The 21,756-nt window shown below is 39.9% G+C and overlaps 1 protein-coding gene across 1 annotated transcript in view; it reads right to left on the bottom strand.

The window, feature by feature from the left end:
- The window catches only part of CEP112 (centrosomal protein 112), a 167,190-nt gene that overhangs the window by 74,708 nt on the left and 70,726 nt on the right, over positions 1–21,756 (bottom strand). The window contains exon 20 of the mRNA XM_086624318.1: positions 13,340–13,522. Coding sequence (XP_086480444.1) covers positions 13,340–13,522 — 183 coding nt within the window. The remainder of the gene's footprint in view (positions 1–13,339; positions 13,523–21,756) is intronic.

The raw sequence follows: 21,756 nt of genomic DNA on the forward strand, positions 1-21,756 counted from the left end.
CAAACAGTTGCAAATCCAATTTCCAACTAACCTGCAGCCTTCTTTCTCGGGTTATTCTAAAGTTACCTTTGAAGATAGTTTTATTCCAAATGCAACTCAAAACCTAATCTACCTTGCATCACTAGAATACTTGACTTTACCATGATTCTCACCAAGATTCAAAACCTCTACACACATCACATTACACACTTTGGCCACTTTTCCTAGAAAACAAACCACACGCAAGCAGCCAGGAAGCTGCTCAGCAGGATGGGGTGGAGGTGGCCCCAGGCAACACCCGCTATAGCCAGGCTGTGGACCAGAAAAGTGAGATGCAGAGCTCGCCCCCTCTGCCACCCACATCTCAGGAGCGTGGCAGATCCTGGTTACGTGGGGATCTCGGCACGGCTGCTGGACAGGGGCATGCTCTGGATGCAACAGAGCAAGGGGAGAGAGCTCTACTCATCTACTTCTCTCCAAAGGCTGTTGATGTTGCTGTTGTACAGAGACGTGGCACTTTCTGTTCATATTCAGTTATTATTTTAGCACTATGGTAAAAACAGGAAAAGAAAATGGCAAATTTTAAGCAACTCTAATTTGGCTGAAATAAAACTTCAGAGAACAAAGAAGAGGCACTTCTCTAAGCTGTGGGACTTTCTACTGAATTTCAAATTGATTTGACAAATTAAATGACCATTACCCACAAAAGATGTATCAGACTTATGAAGAAACATTACAAGATTCTTCTAAAATGGGAAATATCAGACACCCTGAAAATCAGGTTTTGCTACAGAAACCCACACACAAGCATGCAAAGCTGAGCCATTCAGATTCTATCCATTAGAGGGCAATAATACATACATACTCATATATATACATGCAAACACACACATTCTCTCTCACACACCCCCAATGGACTTTAGCAGGAAAATCAGTATTTTCTCTCTGATATTACCAGTGGTATACTGACAGCTTGGGTCTGTTCCATTTTCTCCTCCTCCACTCCTCCAACAACAGTGTCCAACAGATCAAAAGTTACAATAACAAATTATTCTTTAAATTTGCTTTCCTACAAGGAAATCGATATGACACACAGTTTTAGAAGGCTTACAGTTAGTTGTCATTAAATGTAGCTTGAGTAACTAGCATTTATATAAGCATGTAAATCGTCGTAAGGGTTCCCAAACTCTGAACAGACAAAAAACGTCCTTCATGGGTTCATCTCCCACCTAAAGTCAAACACTTTTCCTTTTCTACTCAGTCACATCAGAAACCTCTGACAACAGCAGCAACTGCAGACGTGGCAAGGATCCAATGTACTTTAGACGTCTCTTGATGCTACAGACAAATCGTGGAAAGGCATTTTTACTGTGTCATTAGCAGAGCCACTTGAGGGAAGCAGCTCATGTGCTGTGTCTTCTGCTTTCTTGCTCAAATCATGTCAACCTACTGATAAACCTCACCGTTTATCACGGGTCCTCGACCTTCTGCACGCTGCACCTACTTCTGATATCCTGGAAACACATTTATGTTATGAGCTTCCTGGGACAGGAATTGTCTGTTGTTACATATTTTCACTAACATAACATAGACTCAGACTCCTGAGAGGATTCCAGCAATACAAGTAATTACCATCAGCCCCTAAACTACTGCTTGTCAACATCTTATCAGGCACAGGATTGTTGGAGTTTACAGCAACGCACAGGCAGCTGTACCGGTCACATCATGCACGTGACGACCAGTAATCCCTACGAGCATCCAGAGTACACTGATCTGTGCTTGGGTTTTGGTTTTGTTTGGGTTTTTTTGCTGGTTTCAAATATTTAATTTTGCAATGATCAATCTGTACTTAATTAGAAACAATAAATCAGGTGATGATTTCAACTAACAGCTAGTTGTTTCCATGGACTGTTGAATAAATATGAATTTTATATTACACTAAAAGTTTAATTGAAGATCTCAATTCAACTTCATAAGGTCAGAGACAAAGATTAGACTAACATGCTGGTCTTGTGTGCGATCCCAGACAGCACACATGTGCCCTCGACAGGGGCAGGCACCTCCAACTTGGAAGTCCCTAATGATACCAAATACCACTGGAGAACATGCAGATGTTTTCAAATATTCCAATGTACTCTCTGTTTGCAGTGGCTGCCCTTACAAAAATCGCTTTCCTCACTATTTCTCTCTTCCAAATTTGTTTTACAGATGCCAATACAGCAGAGAGCACAGACTATAAAAGAATTCAAGCTGTCAGAGACAGCTTGAATCATATCAACTTTAGAAGAATCATATCACCCATACGAAAGACGGAGTTCACTCTTCCTGGGATTTTCAGATCTGTTTCAAGTAAAAACAGTGTCAGAGGTTTTTTGTCTTTTTTTTTTTTTAGAAAAAAAAACCCAACACTACATCAGTGTTGTTTTTATGAACTCCGAAGAATAACTTTAAAACCTGAAAATGGAATATTCACAATCAGGCCAATATTTTAGGGGTCAAAATCAAAGTTTTCTGATTTGCAATATTGCAGTAAGACTTACATACGAATACAAATTACCATGGGACATGTAACTGCAGTTTGAAATATATTGTTTTCTCCATTAAACAGAAATCCACGGCATCCTTGACATCGATTTCTGTCATTTTGTCATGATAAACACTCAGATATTAAGAACCTTCCACATCATGCACCCAGGCATGATTCCAATTAGTGCTGAATGGAAGACAAAATGTCAGCCTAATAAGCTTCAATTTGCAAAGTCTTTGAACATTTGATGATATCATCACTTTGCCAATCATTTCTTGTACTTTGGCTTCTTTTTTTCCACATCACCTTCCCTGTCAAAGGAAGTCTTTCAAATCTTCAGAAACGGAAGACATGAACAATGTCAGTCATTGGTCTGACTGAGCTGAAAGATCCAAAAATGACTCCCCAGTACATCAACAGAGAACTATGATGTGCACAATATTCCCTCAAAGCTAATTTGCTGCCAACATGTAGAGTAATTGGGGGAAAAAAGTCTGCTTTAAAGTCATACTGTGAAAAATATTTTTTCGCAAGAGATCAACACTACAGACCTTAAATCACTGTCAGAGTCAGTGTGTGACTCTTTCAAAATGAAGAAACAGTATTTGTTAAAGTAAGATGACAATCATTCCTTCAAAGGGGGCTGGACCAAAGAACAGCTCTGCTGTCTGACTTCATATTGAAAATACTCACTGTATTTTAAAAAAAATGTATTTTCTTTCTATTTTGTTTCTTTAAAAAAAAAAAAATCCATGAAGAAAAAAGGCAAATTGCAAAAAGAGCATATACAGTTCTGTACACTTGAACATACATGCCTAGCACATGTCCAAAGCCTATAGAGCTAAGGACACATGGCACTTTCTCTATCTGGAATGTCCCCAAATGTAGAACCTAAAATCCCTGCTGTTACCTGGGTTTGAAGGGAAACAGAAACACAAAATGGCAGCAGAAGAGACAAGGAGATAACGAATGAGGATGGGAAATGTGGAGCAATACAAACGACTACATGGGCCCTCCAAGGCTCTGCCCAAGGACCAGGCGCAGAGTCCCAGTTCTGCTGACCAGAGCACACGACCAGTGACCAAGAGGCTCCACCGCCCAGGTCCAACACGATCCTTTGCGTTGCGCCAAGTTGCCCCATTTCTTTGGTTTGCACGTCCCGTGGAGCCCAGTCAGGAGACCTTCACTGGCACTTACTTGTTACTTACGGCTCAGAAGAGACAAAACCCAGCCTACACCACGCATGGCGTGGCAAGAGTCGGTGCTTCAGTGAAGGAGGAGATCGACAGCTTGGAAAGGGTGGATCTGGAACTGCCTCCTGGAGCTGAAACGAGCCGAAGGAGTTGGGAGCATACACACTGGTGTGAGAAGCAGCGCTGAAAGAGTGCAGAGCACTTGGCTACCCCTCCAGCTGATGGGTTAGCAAATTCCTAACATCTGAGGCAGAAAGAAGACTTCGAAGAGTTGCTACAGACACCAGGGTTGGGCCAGTAGGCAAACAGCTGCAGAGATGTTTAACAGTAAAGTATTCAGCCTGGTGTCTGTGCCAGTAACATCATCTTCAGATCTGCAGATAACCCATCATGGGAGTTGTTTGGGTTTTTTTCCCCCTTATAGCTACTGTCTACGAAATAGAGAAAAAAAAAAAAGAGAGAAATTTTCCTTTTTTCTTCCTGACTGAAGCAATATACAGAGGAATAAGCAGATCAGTGGCAGGGCACCCAGGACAGTGCAGTATGCCATAGGCATCTCAGCTGCAATTTGTTACTGGTTTTCCACTTAAAGGTTTCTCTGTAGCACTTTAATGTGGGAGCGTGCGGAGCTTTAAGGATGGTCTCATATTTCTCAACTGACATATCTTCAGCCAAAGCATGTCAGCCAGAGGAGAGGGCAAGGCTTTTCACTGGCTTTGTGATTTCTTCTTCCCCCATCATAAACCACATAAAAGAAAAATACAAATAATCAGCTCTCCAAAATTGCTATTTATTACCTCATCATGAAACCGTCTACTGGACCCTGCAGTGGTATTGAGTAATATCATTACTTAAACCAAAAAGAGGTTGTATTTATTACTCAAAATTGGGAAAATTAGCATCCATATGGATCCTATTGTTTTAAGATCAGTAATGCTGCCAAAACAAGTGGTGTTAACATTCCAAACTACAGATTGTCATAATTTCTCGTCTAGTGTTTCATTCTTTCATTTGGTATTTATAATACCTTTGATTTGAGGAACTGAATGGATCATAAAATCTCTCCTATCAGATAAATCATTTAACAGCTAGACTACTGTTCAAAACTCGATTTATGGCGGCAATGAGTGAACAGAATTAACATCTGCTGACCTAAGGAAGAGAGACTAAATTGGTTTTGGATAATCTGTCTCTAGAAAGGGGACAAGAGGAAAAGCACACTCTAAAAAATTTAACCACTTAACTTGCAATACGTAGCACCTTAGTAGGTAGCCACAGACAGGATATCCTAACCTCCATCCCTGGAAAAACTATGGACTAACACTCCATGAAATTAATTTCCAGGCACATGAGGAATAAAAGGGTCACTGGGAACAGCCAGCCTGGATATACCAAGGGCAAATCATGCTTCACCAAACTGATTGTCTTCTACAATAAAACAACTGACTACACAGAAAGGGGAGAACCATCAGTGTCTTTTATCTTGACTTTAGCAAGGTTTTTGGTACAGACTTCTATAGCATCTGTAGAGTCAAACTGAAAAGACATAGTTTTCTACCATGAAGTGAGTAGAGAACTCACTGGACCACGGGGTTCAAAAAGTAGGAGTCAACAGGCAACCAGTTACAAGTGGCATTTCTCAAAGGTCATCTAGGGCTGATACAGCTTAACATCTCCATCAAAGACCTTGATGACAGGACAGAATGAACCCCGAGCAACACTGTGGATGGCATCTCTTCGGAGGGGAAGTGGTTAGCGTGTTGGAGAGCAGGGTTGGCATTCAGAGGGACATCAAACTCTGCAAGCAGGAGGGAATGGGCCACTAGGACCTTCAGGAAGTTTGTCAAACTAGGCTTATTCAGCCTGGAGAACAGCAGATTAAGGAGGAATCTAATTGCTGTCTTCAGCTGAGTGTGAAGAGGGATTGTAGAGAAGAAAGGCAAACTTTTCTTGAAGGTGGCAGTGAAAGCACAAGAAGCTACAGATCCAAATTGTAACAATAGATATTCCAAATGGATAGAAAGGAAAAGACATTTCACAATGGATTAGTAAAATAGCAGAGTAGGTTGCTCAGGGAGGTTGTGAAATCTCCATCATTGCAGATTTTCAAAACTCAGTTGGACTTGGCCTTGAGCAACATGATGTAATTTTGAAGTTAGACCTGCTTTGAGCAGGAGGTTGGATGTGATGACGTCCAGAGGTCCTTCCAACCCAAATTACTCTATGATGCTGTGAAAAAACTTCAGTATGAATCCCCATCTCCCATCAGAGGATGTCCCTTCAGCCATTCAGTGGAATGTTCGAAGTAGATACCACTGCTGTTTTCCAAATTGCTGCACTTGTTCTATGGACTAACAGAAGTCAACTTCCTTGTATTCAACAAGTCTCTCAAGCAAATTATAAGATAACATCAAAAAGCAATTTTCCAAAGAACTGAAAAAACATTAATAAAGAATGTTTCGAGTAAGCACCCCCTTCTCTGCACAGCAGAGATTTACCAAACAAGTTCAGTTGCAATATTTGGAACAATCTAATGTCACAGAAACTACATTCAAAAGAGAAGATTTAGACTCTCACCCTTGGAAGTAATATCAATAATCAACTTTAGAGTCTGGTTTTGCCATATGCTGAACTTCACATAGAAAGTGTGTGCTCCTTTTATTTCAAAATCAAGAGCTTATGTTGTAAGTCAACCATTTCTGCAACGCAGTAACACTGTATTTTTGCCTCTGCTTAGAAATCATGTTACACCATCTCAAGTGCAGTAGTTACTATCACCTGTTTTGTGTTTACGAATGTGCCGGATCATTTATGACTTCAGTATTCCTTTATATAACTTTAGTTTTAAAGATAAGTTCTTGTATCATGTATAGCTTATTGTCTATTAGTGTTAATCATTCGTTGTAACCATCACACACAAACCCTACACACAAAGCCACGCCTAGTGTATGTGTTAAAAAATGGCATAAAGATCCTTCACCTTGCTGATAAGCAAGACTGACCTCATTTTTTCTCAGCAAAATTATTCTATATTTATTAACACTTATGCAGGAAATAATAACTTTTTCCTAAACAGAGAGTACTGGTATAAAATAAAATTACTGTCATATGATACACAGTCTGCCCCTACAGCAGTGAAATTACACATTCCACCTTTTCAGCTGTCAATATTTAAAATTAAACCAAAAAATTAATATGAAATGTTGATCACAGTGTCATAACAACTACCATATACATGCAATTTCATATTATAGAAACAGAAAGTCCATTTTGCTGAAAAGAACTCCATCTCAGAATCAGAGTTCATATTCTGTGATGAGCTTGTTCCTATGGCAACTGCTTTCTCTTTTACATACACTACAGACAGCACAAAATGTCAGTTCTCTCCTAAGCTAACTTAACATTTTTAATCAGCAAATGATAATTTATGCACTATTATCTATGGCTTCCAAAAATGGCTTTAGTCAATATTTCAAATGCTGAACAGCCTGGAGTATAAAAGGAGAGAGGAGCAAGTCAAGTCACACCTCCTGCACTGAAATCCTCACTGTCTAATTTCAGTCATATTGTAAAAAGCAAGAGTCAAGGAAAAACGTGGAAGAGATCATAGATGATCACCCACTACAGCACGAGAACACTTTGATGGTTCCATTAAGCGAGGAAGTGGCAGATGTTTATAGCTTGTTCAACAGCCTTTTGAAAGGCATCTCAAACAGAAGCAGCAGCTTAGAAGTGAGGACCAGAAGCAGAGAGCTTGACACAAAACAGCAAACGTGGCAAAGTGTCTTCATCTGAGCAGGGAAGGCGCCCTGGTGGCCCAGACCCTCACCTGGATGGGGGGTGTTTGATGGAGGGGTCTCCGAGCCTGAACTCTGTGTGCTTCAGTTTTAGAGCAAAGGCTCATTTTTCCGTCTAATCTCAAAGACTATGTCTACGCTGCAGCCCAAATTCTTCCCGCAGCTCCTCTGCATTTACTCAAGTCCAGCTGAAGCCAGCGGTGTTATCACCAGAGCCCAATATGGGACAGTAGTTGAGCATTTCCCCGGGAAACGGGTGCATTTGGCCATTTCGCTGAACTCTCAACTTCACAGCTGCACTATTCGTTTAGAGCCCAGTTTGAACATCTCTATAGGACCTGTCATCAGATCCATTGATTTTAGCAGATATTCCCCATCAATGGGATTCATCCCAACCCCGCATCAGTCGACGGTGAATAACAACCAAGGGAAACCATGCAAGTGCTACAACAAATATTTGGTACTTAAAATATTTTACATCAACAGTCACGTTCATTATCCTGGGTTGACTGGTGCTAAATTAAACATGCTGCAACGTAGCCAAAAGCTTTTGTTTAGGAAAGGCTAAAAGGGAACGGCTGTCTGTCTACAGAAGCCTGATTGTCAGCCCAATAGCTACTCTCCAAGTAAAATATAACAAACAAATATTTAGATTGCAACTCCATTTAGATTGTCTGCAGAGGAAGCAAACAATGCATTTCTTCTCATGCCAAAGACATCTTTTATCGAGAAAAGAAAAAGAAGTCAAATAAAAAAAGTAAGTCACAGAACTTATTTACTCCAAACTGCATACCGAAGTGACACCAGTAGCACCATCAACATCTGAATGTTTCACGGGCTGCATCTACCTGTACTCTCCAGACACGATCAAGCAAACTGCTTGCACTGACGCTAGAAGAATCTCTCTGTGGGAACTGGTGTTTGGAGATACTAGAACAATTACACGAAGCAGAAGAGTTGATCAGTGATGTATTTGTACGGTAACAATAGGGTCTTTCAGATCAAAGTTTAAGAAAGTCTCCTATTGTGAAACAAATGCTCCTGAAATCCTCCTGTATTAGTATGGTACAGAAAAGTTACTGCTACAGCAATATTTACACAGAGACAGAAATTGTGCATGTGGTAGGATATTTAGTTATCATTAAAAAAGTTTATAACATTTCTATTTTTTTTTTTCCTGTATTTTCTCTTGTCAATAGTTGATAAAGCCCTTCCTCATATCAGCACAGTACCACTTCGGAATGTCTATAAATACGGAGGCAGGGCAGCCTCCACTTTGTTGATACAGTAATTATCTATACAGAACCATAAACATAAGCCAAGGATTTGCTGGAACAAAAATAACGATCATTGCTGGAATTAAAGTAATGATCATTACTGTTGTTTGGTTTGGGTTTTTTTTATTGTTAACTCAACAGGCTCAAACAGGTTGGAATTCATTCAGACAAAACCAGGTGCAAAGCAACAGTTGCAGAAAGATCACTGTTCACAAGTGCAAAGAAGCAAATTTTCAAAGAGAAGCAGCCAGAAGAGAAGTGGAAGGATGTCCTGTCCATCAGGCCCCAGGGAAGGAGCCACTGATTCCTGAGAAGGTAAAGCAACCGGGAATGGTAGAGGTCAAGGGGATTAGGGGAGGTGCAAAAAGCAAGAGGGAATAAAAGAAACAGATACTTGGGCCACTTCTTTATATAACAACTTCCGTTCTCAACATGTCTGTTCACACGACTTCAGAACTGCTTGAGATTTTCCCTTCCCAACCAGCAATGGTTTATCCAGAGCCCTAAGACATCCCCGAACACCACTGATCTTCTCTGAGAGCAGCCTCATTTTTTAAAGCTTCAACAGTCAATGTTAAAATTAAATACCGTGACATCAGTGGCAAACGTGATGGCACGTGATGGCACAACGTGCCTCAGCGTTTGAGCTACTCTTGACCCAATTACCGATGGGGGAAAACAGTGGATTTGCCCATTATCTCGTAACAGAACCTGGAAAGAGAATTCAGATTCCTCATGAAAACTTTTCTTCCTCTTGCTTTAGTGCAAAGCACTATATTTTAAGTTGCAGGGGGGGTACTTTTTTTCTTTTTTTTCTTCTTCCTGCCCAAAGGTCAATGGTCAAAGAATGAGCACGAAAATGACCCAACTCTGTACAGCAGCTGGAACATGGAAATCTTTGAGTTGGTTGAGGGCACGTGTCAGATGCTGCAGACAGAATGACATCCGCAGGATAACGGGAAAATGTAAGGGCACAACTGGCACCACAGCCACCACAGCCCATCTGGCACCGGTTATTCAAATTTCCGAACCTTATTTTGCAGAAACAAACTAGATGTATTATTCTCTGTAATCAGAAGTCTTGCTTCAGAAAAATCACCGATTCAGTACCAAGGTTGTGTTTATTAAAACAAAAGGAAGATCTCTACCATCCAAAGAGTTCCCTGCTTTGCGAACTAATGCATAAACTAAAATTATTTAGGAAGGTGTGGAACAAATGAGCAACCAAACTGTAGCTCAAAAATACTCTTAAAGAAAATCCAGATAATACAAAAAAATCTAAACTAAATACAAGCAGTGATTCAAAACTACCCTTAAAAAAAAATCCTGTATTATTAACTTCTATTTAAAGAATAACAACATTATGGCAGTTCGTAGAAAACGTATAGGATTTAAAAGACTACAAGAACACAGCGTGGTATAAAAGCTTTTGTACTGCTTTGACTTTTATTGACCTACATGTCAATTTACTCCTCCTCAAGCATTACAACCCTAGGTGAAAAAAAATCCAAGCATGCCTCCGAGAAATGGATAAATCCAAGAGTTAAAGTGGAATGCAATTGTTATCCAGAAATTCATCAGTAATACAAAAGGTGATCCGCTTAAATCAAGTTCCTTTCCTGAAAATATATTGAACTTCTATTTCAAAGAAGCAGTAACATTGTTTTATTTTTTAAATAAAAATCTGGTAATCGACTGAAATCTTAATTTTAATACTTTGGTTCTGATTAAAACACTAATAAATGCATTCATATTTGAATAAAAACTAACCATTTTGTATACTTTTTTTCACAGTAGCTGAAGGTCAATGTGAAAGTAGAGACTTTGGATATGCAATTAAAAAAAAAAAATTAATCTTTTCGGTAACAGTATAACAAATTGTTCCCCAGTACTCAGTCATAGCTGTCTTCAGTGATATAATAAGAAATACGTATTTTAAACAGTCGCTACTCTTCCATATGGAAAAGGATTTAAGAGAGAATAACAGCAAACACCTTTAATAACGGCACTTTCACATCATTCACCAAACATTGAACAGACAGATCCTTCAAACCAAGCTACTTGTATGTGATTAACACTAATTATTATTTAAATTTTTTGAAATATCCAGCAAATCTACTTTTCATTCAGTGAAGCAAAATGGCCTCTTCTGTTTCATCACACCTTCACTGTAACATGAAGCCGTCGTAAAAATCACTCCTTCAAACACGGTTCAAACTTAACGGGTTTTTAAAAACCAACGTCTACACAAACTCATTAAATCACTGGGATACCTTTGTTGAGAGACTGCCAAATGTTTCATAAAGGACATTGGCCATTAGTCACGTTAGATGTTCAAAACATGCATTTTAGCAAACAGATGCAAAGATTAAAAAAAATTATCAAAAATACGTGATGCAGTTCCTTATGACACACCAGTATTGTCCGTTGAGCTCACTGCGAAGACAGAAGTGAATTCTAACACAAAGACCAGTGGAAGGAAAGAAGAATGATTTATTTTCCAAAATGGAAAAAAAATCCGCGTCCTCGAAAGCTGCTAGATTCTTATTAGAATTGAAATAAACAACAGCTCTTCCAGTCAAAGGCAACCACGTTTTCTTCCCTGATTTACATGTCATTCTCATGGCAGCAATGTTTAAGTGACTGTACAGAGATATTCAAACTACAAAGAAAAGCCGTGTAAAAAGGCCAAAGTTTTTGCTATTCAGACTGTTCCACATTTTCCTAATAGCCGCGATATTTCCAGCTTCCTACAGAGCACCTGTAGTAGCACCGTATATCCCACAACCAAACTTTGGGCTCCAATCTCTGCCAGAAACGACCCACAACAGAACGAAAGAGAGAGATATACTTACAAGACACCTCTCGGATTCTCTGAATTTCCTTAAGATTGTCCCTTCTGCTTTTGTATTCCATGTTATACAGAGCAATATAATAACTGACGAACGCTGGCGTGTAGACAGAATAATTCTATGTAATTCTATGTAATTCTAAAACTGTTTTTTAACCTGAGCAGCTCTGCCTTCGTACAAACACAACATCAGGAATGCAGGTGAGAGGATGACACCACTTTGAAAAGGCACTCACAAATAGTTATATAGTTAAGATGCATCTGTCTTGGGCCAAAGGAAAAACCACAAAGATAAAACCCAATCCCTTTAACAATTTAAGTCTTTGTTCACTCTTACAGTGAAGTGGAATAAACGGCGAGGTTTAATTTTTCAGAAGCCACCTGAATATCCTCTTCCCAAGCGTTCTCACAAAAGTATCTCTCGTTTTCCTTGGAAAACCATAATGGTGGAAATGGAGAAATAAGTCCTGGCTCTGCAATATATCCCTCATCCTCCCCCAACAAGCCATTTGTTTTCCAATAGACTTAAGTCAGATTTCGATAAGAGTCTGAGTTGTCCAAAGGTAAAAAAAAAAAATAAAAAAATTAAAAATTAAACATTCAATTTCACTTAGCTACATGATAGTTGCCAGCAAAAGACACAGCCTACTAGTCTACAGGAAAGTAAAGTGCAAACGCCTCAATGTCAGTGTCTTACATCTCATAGGGAAGGCGGCGGTGTGCGGAAAACGTATGTCGTTTAAGATGCCTTACCAAAATGTCCAGTTTTGGTATCGAATAATCCGTGCATGATAAGTAATTCTAATGCTGATCAGTAAAGATTATTCTCTGAATACTCTTTAAACTACAAAATCACCTTAAATTTTTAAACACTGCCATTGCAGGCCTTTTAAATATAGGCTCTTAAGCAAACACACCATGTCATCCTTACAAAATATATTGAAAAAATGCAATAAGATGTTTTTTGAACTGAAAACTCATAAAGATCATTTTCCATGCTGACAGTACGCATTTCATCCAGAAGTTTGAAGAGTCAAATGCTACCCCAGCTGGGGGTTATTCTGCCAAATGGCTTCCAACAGTGACTACAGAGATGGAGGATGGGAGGGGTGCATGTGTGTATAGGAAAATAAACGTGATGGTAAGCAACCCCGAACCCACATCGTCTTATCAAATATCCGACATACGTAGCCAAACACACAATGCAAATCTAGAATACAAAACCGAAACAAAAAGAAGTGAACAAAATGAAATAAAGCCATTTGTGAGTTACCTGCAGAGATTTAAAACAAAACAACAAAAAAAAAGCATACGAATGAAGCAGATATAATTCATATGGATTTGCCCAGGAAGGAGAAAAGGAGGGGTCAGTGTGAAGGCTGGGGGGGAGAAGAACAGATACCTTTTTTTCTTAAACAAATCCATCATGAAAGAAAATGAGACAAGATTATAAATAGGCCGAGTTATAGCGCACCATGGGATTTTTAATCTGGCTACCTGTGGTTTTTGCAGTTAAAGCCCTATTCAGCAGTGGGAAGGGAGGGGGGGAAAGCGGAAAAAAAAAAAAAGAAAAAAAGAAAAACAAAATCACGTTTCCGTGCCAGTTTCGCAAATGCTAACACAGCGTGCACCACCAACAATGCTGGCAAACAGGAAACAGTAATTATTAGCATTTTCTAATAAGCGTATGCCTTCCAAACATTATTGATCATTACCTGTCCGTCTCGTTTCCTGCATTCTTGAGTTTTACTCTCGTGCTCTGCCATGGCAGCGCGAAGCTGTTTTTCCAGTTTCTCGATTTCCCGTTCATGGTCTCGGACCAGGCAGTCCTTCTCTGCGTTGTGCTGCTGGAATAGGTGCGTCTTCTCCTGTTCATGCTCCAGCTTCAGCTCCACTATCTGATTGGACAGTGAGGAGTACAGTTCATCAATAGAACATCCTTGTCGTCATGACAACTCGTCTACAGCTTAATTTTCCCCTTAATTTCATCAAGTTGGCAATTTTATTTTTACGTCACTATTACCTCACCTTTTAAAAAGCCACCCTTAGCGTGACAGAATTCCTCCAGACAATTCCAACAATGGAGACAACCGAGCAAATCCAGCGCATCCTTAACCAATTTGTTGGTACAAATGTCGGCGCGTACAAAAAAAAAAAAAAAAAAAAAATTGCATTGTCGCATTCTGTGTACGGTCCCCCCGTATCCTGCTGCTGCTCATCAGCAGGGCTGAGGATCCTAAATGGTTAATAGGCAGCCTGCTCTCCCCTTCGCTTAAGTATACACACACAACCCCCCCACCCCAGCAATTAAATCTTTTAAAGATTTCTTTATGGTTTCCAAAGCGAAAGCTCTTCCTTCGATATTCCGCAACGCTGTTGTACATACAGTTGTCTTTTTTTTTTTTTAATAAAAAAAAAAAAATTTAAAAAAAGAAAGAAAATGATAAAAAACAAAGCCCTATTATCCCGTTGTCAGCTACGCTATCCCAACATAAACAGATGTATGTGTTCCAGAAGGGCACCTGCTGTGCCGCAAGCTTGCGCCATGATTTCATAAGAAGCCCTCTATTCTCAGGATCCTTTCCCAGTCCGCACCACACTGGATGCTGTGACCTTGGCCAGTCTTAGCCTCTCCCCGCGAGACTGAATGGCAGCCCGAGACCAAGGGCCTGGTTGCCGCAGCTTTGATACTAATCCTCCCGCCTGCGCACAATGGCACCCTACCTGGCCTGCACACTGGAGCAGCCAGGCTGCCTTTGAAGCAGGTGATGAATAGGGACGGCAGGAAGCCGCTTCCCCACTGAACTCCGGGCCACACAGCTGCTAAGAACAGTCACTTGGATTTTTCTTCAGTTTTGGTGGATTTCGGAGAGGGGGGAGCGGGAAGGAGGGAAGGGAAAGAAAAAAAAAAAAAATGCTCTTATCATGAATATGGTGGGTTATTTTCAGCGTGAGAAAAAAAAAAAAAAGGCGATGGGAGGAGGCGGCTGTGTGTGCGCCGAGAGCGCCCCGGCACCTTATCTTAAAGCTGTAGCATTCAATTCTGGACTAATATTAGCTGTTCGAGTGGCTTTTGGGTTTAAAATTTGAAGTGAAGTGAAAAAAACCACATTTTCTCAAACTACAGAGAGGCGTATTCTCAGTTTAAAAGTCAAATATGTCATCTGGGCTGCAGCCAGGAGCATCCTTCTGAAAACGAAGCAAGTAGAACGGATGCAATATTCTACGGTTTAACATATCTACATTATTTAATAATACTAAAGAGCTCATTAACAGACGTCTTAGGTCCCTGGAGGAGTTAACCCCCCAGGAGGCACACATCATCTGTACTGGGCCTGGGAGCCTTATGCAAAGTTCTTTAAGTCTGGTTTTGCCCAAGGTTTGGGTACCAAACTGGTTTCTTTTCAGATGCTATTGATGTCCTCAGCGTGCCTTAGTGTGAAAGAATTCTTCTTCCCTAAAATAATTGTAAAGGCTTTGCCTGCATTATGGGAACAAAATGTTTAGTGGATTTTGAGAAATCAGACCTGCTTAAAAAGAAATTGTGTCAACAAGAGAGGTCGGTTTAGTCAGACATTTTCTTTTCTTAATTACTGGACTTTCAGCCAGTTGTGCCACATAAGGTCTGGGGTAAGAAAGTTTGTTGCGGGGAACTTCAGTTATTTAGGTTTTCAATTTTTTAACGGAAGACAAGAAAGGGCAGCAGGTGGGGAATGTGTGCCCAGAGGGGCAAGGGACAGATCCTGCTGCCTCAACCAGTTACATGATACACGTGCACATCACCAGTTTACCCAACCAAAGTAATTACAGTTTTATTCAGTAATCTCTCCACTTACAGAATTTATGTTATAGAAGCAAAGGTTTTGAAGTTCAGAGATGGAAAGAGTGAAAAGGGACTGGTCCTTCGCACGCAGGGGTGTCCTCCCTACATGCTACATGAAACAGAAAGGACGGCAGCGTGAGGGGAGACGTTTTACAAAAAGGAAATTTGTTGATGATAAAAACCCTCATCACTTACAGGAAAGTATTCCCCATGATGGTTTTGTTTTGCTTTTTAGAGGTTTCTGAGCAGAGGTGGAGACAACAGGAGAGGAGAGAAAGGAGAGGAGATGAGAACGTTTCCTTCCCTCAAGTTCAAAGACCTGGAAAGCCCATCTGCACCAGTGATTATTAACAAGTTCCCCACATTCTTAACCAACAAAACGTGCATTCCTGTACAAATAACGTGAAGTGACTGAGTAGCTATTTGATTGCACTGGGGAACACTCACTGAGCCTCCTGCTCTCCTCAGAACCACTGCCAACACTACAGTTTCTCTTCCACTCCTCCCTTTTGCATTCTTGTATTGCTGTTGAAGGTCTTTTTGAAGGAAAAAAAAATAATGTATACCAACAAAAGGAAAAAAAAAACAAACACAAAAACAAACCAGTGCTGTTTTTCAGCAACAACAGGACTTCTTCATCACACGAAGCTGCTTGAAAACTATATTAATTCTTCATACATCAGTATGGATTCTGTCTCTTCTTTGAGGTAGAGAGCACCTTTATGAATGATATAACAAAACCACCTTCTTTAAAAATTGTATCGTGTTGAGATCTTTCTGCACCTATCCCTAGATGCTGAGCACTTCATGGGATTACATTAGAACATCCACTCAAATCCAGTACGTAAGTGTCTAGAAGACAGACAGGTTTGGGTGCTATGCGTTTCAGACAGACAAGCAACACAATATTCACAAGGAGAATTAGAGGCAACACTGAAAAGATACGTACATTAAATAATAGTGTGTGGTCTATTACCATAATTAGATTATATTCATTGTGGTTTAGGTATTTCCTCATTTTGCCCTCCTGAAGATGACAGTCTCTTATTCTCTTCTCTGCACATCTGTCCCTACCTCCAGTCGTGGCCTGGACACTAAAACAAGATGGACTATCTGACCCCATATAGCTGTTCTTACCATGAAACACTTGTTAAAATACAAGTATTTTAAACTTATTACCTCCTCTTACATGAATTCTTCATTTTTTAATTCTGTCCACACCAGTATGAGAACACCATATTCAAGGCAACAGCAAACAGCTGATTTACTAAGCCACCACCGGAATTACACCACTGATTTTTTTTTTTTCCCTGCTTTTAACTGAAATTTAATAATACTTAGTTAACTCTTGCAGAGAAAATAGAAGACAAAATTATTAAAAAAAAACCCAAAACAACTAAAACCAGACTGATCCAAGAATTGTGACCATCTTTTGCTATTCACCAGCACAAACACACCCGTACATGCAGACTGCCCAACAAATCCTGCAGCACAGGAGATGCTTTAGAACAACCTGCTAAAACAAGAGACCGTCTAATAAAGTGAATCACGTTGCTCGTGCTGGTTCAGTTTGCACATCTAAAGAACAAAGATCTGCAGTAAATAGCCTGCTGATCGCAGGAGATATTTTCAGAAGCCAAATACTTGTAACCTAATCAACGTCAGCAAATACCTTTTTAAAGTCCCTAATATAGACAAGACCTTCTACTATCCAGTTTTTGCTTTTACATCACACACTAACTTTAGGCTTTTCAATTTTAGAACAATTTTGACTTGTTCTCAAGAACAAGTATGCCTTTGAAATTCTTTTTATAGTCCCCAAAGGAGGGAAAGGAAATTAGTTAGCTCACTACCTCTTTGAAAAGTGTAGCTGCTACAATAAATATTTGACACCAAAGTATGAAAATTCATGTAAATTTATGTCCACAATTCCAGAAATATTGTAAGTAACACTTATATAAAATATAGTTTTGCATGGTAGGATGACTTTATTAGCGCTACTTTGGCATGACTGAACTTCTGAGGGCTGGAGAAGCCACCAGTAAGTTACACGTGTCATGGCAAAGATCTGAACTAAACTGACTCGTGCAGCGTGCGTCTAGCACATCTATTTTTCAGCAATTCTATCTTATAAGCATTTAAGAGTGCTTGTAAATCAGGTGTCTTCATTATCATCACTCTGCTCAAAACCAGCCCTAACCTCTGCCCAGCACAGCAAACAACACACGATCCATCCCCAAGCTGCAACTCTGGTAAAATCCAGCGTTTTCTAAGCCTATAAATAAACGTGCGTGTTTCATGAGGATATGGGGATTACCCATCCCTGCAAATACACTGCTTCTAGAAGTAATCTGATATAACAGGCTGGAGGATCGAGTATTAATCATGCTGGGCTCTGGCTTAGCATAACTTTGGACAGAAAAGAGGAATCTTCACTGCAAGGCAAGGGAGCATACCAGAACTACTTTGCAGCAGATAAATTAAATGGATTTTTAAAGTACATAATTTTTTGAGATTTGGCTATAATTTGGAACACAAAGTACTCCCAAGATAAAAGGGCTGTAATGAGCCAAGGGCGAATGGGACAGTGAAAAATATATCAGTGCAGAACCACGTATTATGACTGAAGTAGAAAATATATATAGGGTAATGTATATGCATAGCGAATGCATTTTACTTTCTATTTCATTGCAGGCTGCAATAACTTAATTGGCATGACTGTGTTTCCTGCTATACTTGACCTTGTAATCAACCACTAATAACTGTATTTCAACTGCAAAGTAAGAATTGCAAGAAATTCTCTAAGAGAAGAGCTGGTCTATTAGCCAAACTGCAGTTTATTTATCCTCCCCGCTACAACACCACACCTGAGCGCTCTCACTATAAATATAAAATGGTGTTGTCTGATCTGTAAATTTTTACTTACAAAAGCCTTCCAGAATTTTAGTATTTTTGAAGTATGGGCAGCACAACCCTCCCCTCAGTCCTCTTACCTTCCCAATCCTCCTGCCATGATTAAGTTTGTTTTTAAATCACTAACATATTGGAAATGAAGTTGCATCCCTGTGATTAAATCACACTGAGCACCCTGAGGAACATCAGGAGATCCCACACCCTCCCCAGCCCACCTGCTCCAGTAAAGCCAATGAGGTCTGCAAACACAAATATTCCTTTGAACTAATATACCTGGAGTCACTGCAAATGCCTGTTTATAGCAGGTTCTGGTACAGAATTTACTGTATATAGTCTTTGTTTAGGGATTCAGAGTTTATCCAAGAACCTTCTTCAAACGGCGAGAACCGACTTCAGAGGCGTTCGCAGCCTGACTTGCTATTTACTGCAGGCACCGATTTATGTTCCTGGAATCGTCTCCCCTTTCCCTCCTCCCCCCAGAGTTCATTCTGTTGACTATACAGGGAGCTCAGGCTTTTAACTCTGGATCACACACAAGTTAGATGCCTGAAGGAGACAGTACAAATACCCATCTGTCTGGTTAACAATTCTCTAAACAGCAATGGTACACTGAGACTTCCACCCACTCTTTCCTTGGACGTTAAATTCATATCCTTTTCCCATTCGTGAGTTTTAGCTATATCATAAAGGGAAAAGTTGATGTCGGTGATTGAAGAAACTATTCCTCAGATAATCTGTGCAAATGGCATTCATCTGCGTGTTAGGATGGTTCAAAGGAACCATTTACGCATCCTAGATTAATTTATAAAATGAAATTTATGCAGCTTGTTGCTGATGACATGAAAAATGTAGAGCCTCTGCTAACGTGCTCATTTGGCCTCCATGCAAGAACAGACTGTATTTCAATTATCTGAGACTACAGAGAAAGAGGAGAGGAACAAAGCTTTCTACAAAGACTGTGTCCTTATAACTAAACCAGCATACTAAAAATGGATTGTGAATCTCTGAATAACTGGGCTGTTTAAAGGACAGCTAAGAAATGTCTGGAACATTGGTCTGGCTGAGGAATACCATATTTCAAGCACGTCTTTGCGAGTGTTGTCCTCACTTGAGTGGGTAACAGATCAGTCAAAAAAAAGCTAGAAGAAACAGAAAAGGAAGAATAAGGCCAGAAGAAAAGCTAGGATGTAATTGCAGAGGCAGGAACGCTTAACTGAGAAAAGGTACAGGGACAGAGGAAGCTGAACATTGAGCTTGTCACCTCCATTAGTGTGTCTGGCTGAATGTTTCTGAAGGTTCGAGCGTGACACTGGAGCCAGAGTTTGACACACATACGGTCATTGTGTCTTGTGATAGGACTGATGATGTTTGTAGCAGTTCTGAAGACAAGACCACCAGCTGGACGATGAATTGAGCTAGAATATGCCAAGTAAACGTGATAGGACTGTAAACTCAACACGTCCAATGTCAAAGTTCATCCTCTCCACTCCCTACCTTAGAAAGGCAGAGTGGCCATGGTCAAAGCAGGAGGTATGAAGGAATGCTGGCTCTTGAAGAGTCAGCTCATGCTCAACAGACCCTCCAGCCTACACTACCCCTCCCTGAGCCCTTCTGCAGGACTTGCCTCTCCAGTGCTCCTGACCCATGGGACTAGACGACATTTCTCAGCCTAAATAGCTCTAGGCTCCATTGCACCAGCTTTTCACAGCCACTCACAAATTCTTTTCACAGATAGAACTTATTTCCCTTGAGGAGCTTCCTTCCCAAGTCACAGCAGTTTCTTGGTTTAATGCTTAATCGCCACTTTTTACTCTACTCCTTACCTATGCTGTGTTTTCCCCTTTCTCTCACGAGGTCACAGCCTTTACACCACTCTTTCATACACAAACTGTTCTGGCTCCATTTCCCAGAGAGGACGTGAAAATTCTCAGTGAGACTCTTCAGAAAATTTACCTGCTGAACTCTCAAACATCTGAACTAAGCAATTTTTATTACCTAAGTACACTTGAGTAGATGTTCAAGGGAAAACCAGAAAAACACACCCAGGTCAAAAATACCTCACCCCCAGCATTTCAAGGGATTATCACTACAATTTTAAGCAAAAACAAAACACCACCATCGCAGCCTAGATCATCCAAACACTGGTGAAATCTTGTGGCACAAATTAAACAGCTAAAAATTAGCAGGGGAGATGCTCAACCATTAAACATCAATCTAAATAATACTTTAGAATATTTTTAAGCAACTGAGCACAAGATTGTGCTTGGAACCTTAACATTAGATGGTGCTTCTAGTACTGAGTAAGATGTTTGTTTTAAAATATAGACACTTATGTATAAAAACAATAGTTGTGATTACAAAATTCGTATTTTACCTGAGGTTATCTCACTCTTTTCTTCAAATTAACCTCACTAGAAAGTTATAAAAGAAAAGACATACAGAAAGATCTAAAGAATATTCTTCCTCTCCTCTTAATAACTGCTAAAAGAAGAACAATTTCCAACATTACCTCAGATACTTGTCCTTGCTGCTGGCAGGTAAGATTACAGATGTGCTTTTTTTCCACTCTTAACCAGCTGATTCTGCACTTCTTTACCTCTCTTTCTTTAATATAAAAGGCATATTTAAGCACACCTTTGTCTTGCTCCCAACTTAAAAGTGTAGACTATTTCTCTCATCTTTAACATGATTTGGAAGTGATTTTGTTAAATAACCAGCAAAATATTTCTGAAGGTGTCCTGTTTCTTTCCTACTTGGCTAAATAGGACAAGAACACAACTCTAATTATTCCTGCACAAGTGTTACAGAAGTCAGAACTCAACAATAAACGTTGCAGGAAAGGATTTCCTGAGATACAAGGAGATTCTTCAGCTATCACGTAACAGTTCTCCACTTTGCTATGGAGGCATGAATAATTATTATTTTAAAATGGAATAAACACAGCTAAAGAAAAGACAAACCAAAACAAAAGGCTTATTTAGACATTCAGGTTGGCACCTACTCTCAGAAAGCATGTCCATAACTCAGCAAATACCACCATCCTGCTATGATCATAATTCATCAGCATTTTCACAGTATGTTCTCCCTGTTGGGAAGATAAAGTTTCATAGACTTTGGCTCTCTTACTAATCTTGCATCTCAATTTTTCCACACTCAACGTTTATCTATAGCAAAAAATGGGTGTAACAGTGATCATAGTGGTCTATTATTGTTTAGTTGGTAGCTTTTTTTCTTAAAAAAAGACAAGCTAATGCCATGTAAACATTAAGTTCTCCAAAAGTTCACGGGAAGTGTTCCATTCATGACAACTTATGAAAATCAGCTTGAAACAAAGGTGAGTACGTACTTCCCTCACGAGCCGTGGTACCACAGCTCGTCCTGTGCTCTCAGAAAGGG

This window comes from Tauraco erythrolophus, chromosome 20, assembly GCF_009769465.1.
Source record: "Tauraco erythrolophus isolate bTauEry1 chromosome 20, bTauEry1.pri, whole genome shotgun sequence".
Taxonomy (NCBI): domain Eukaryota; kingdom Metazoa; phylum Chordata; class Aves; order Musophagiformes; family Musophagidae; genus Tauraco; species Tauraco erythrolophus.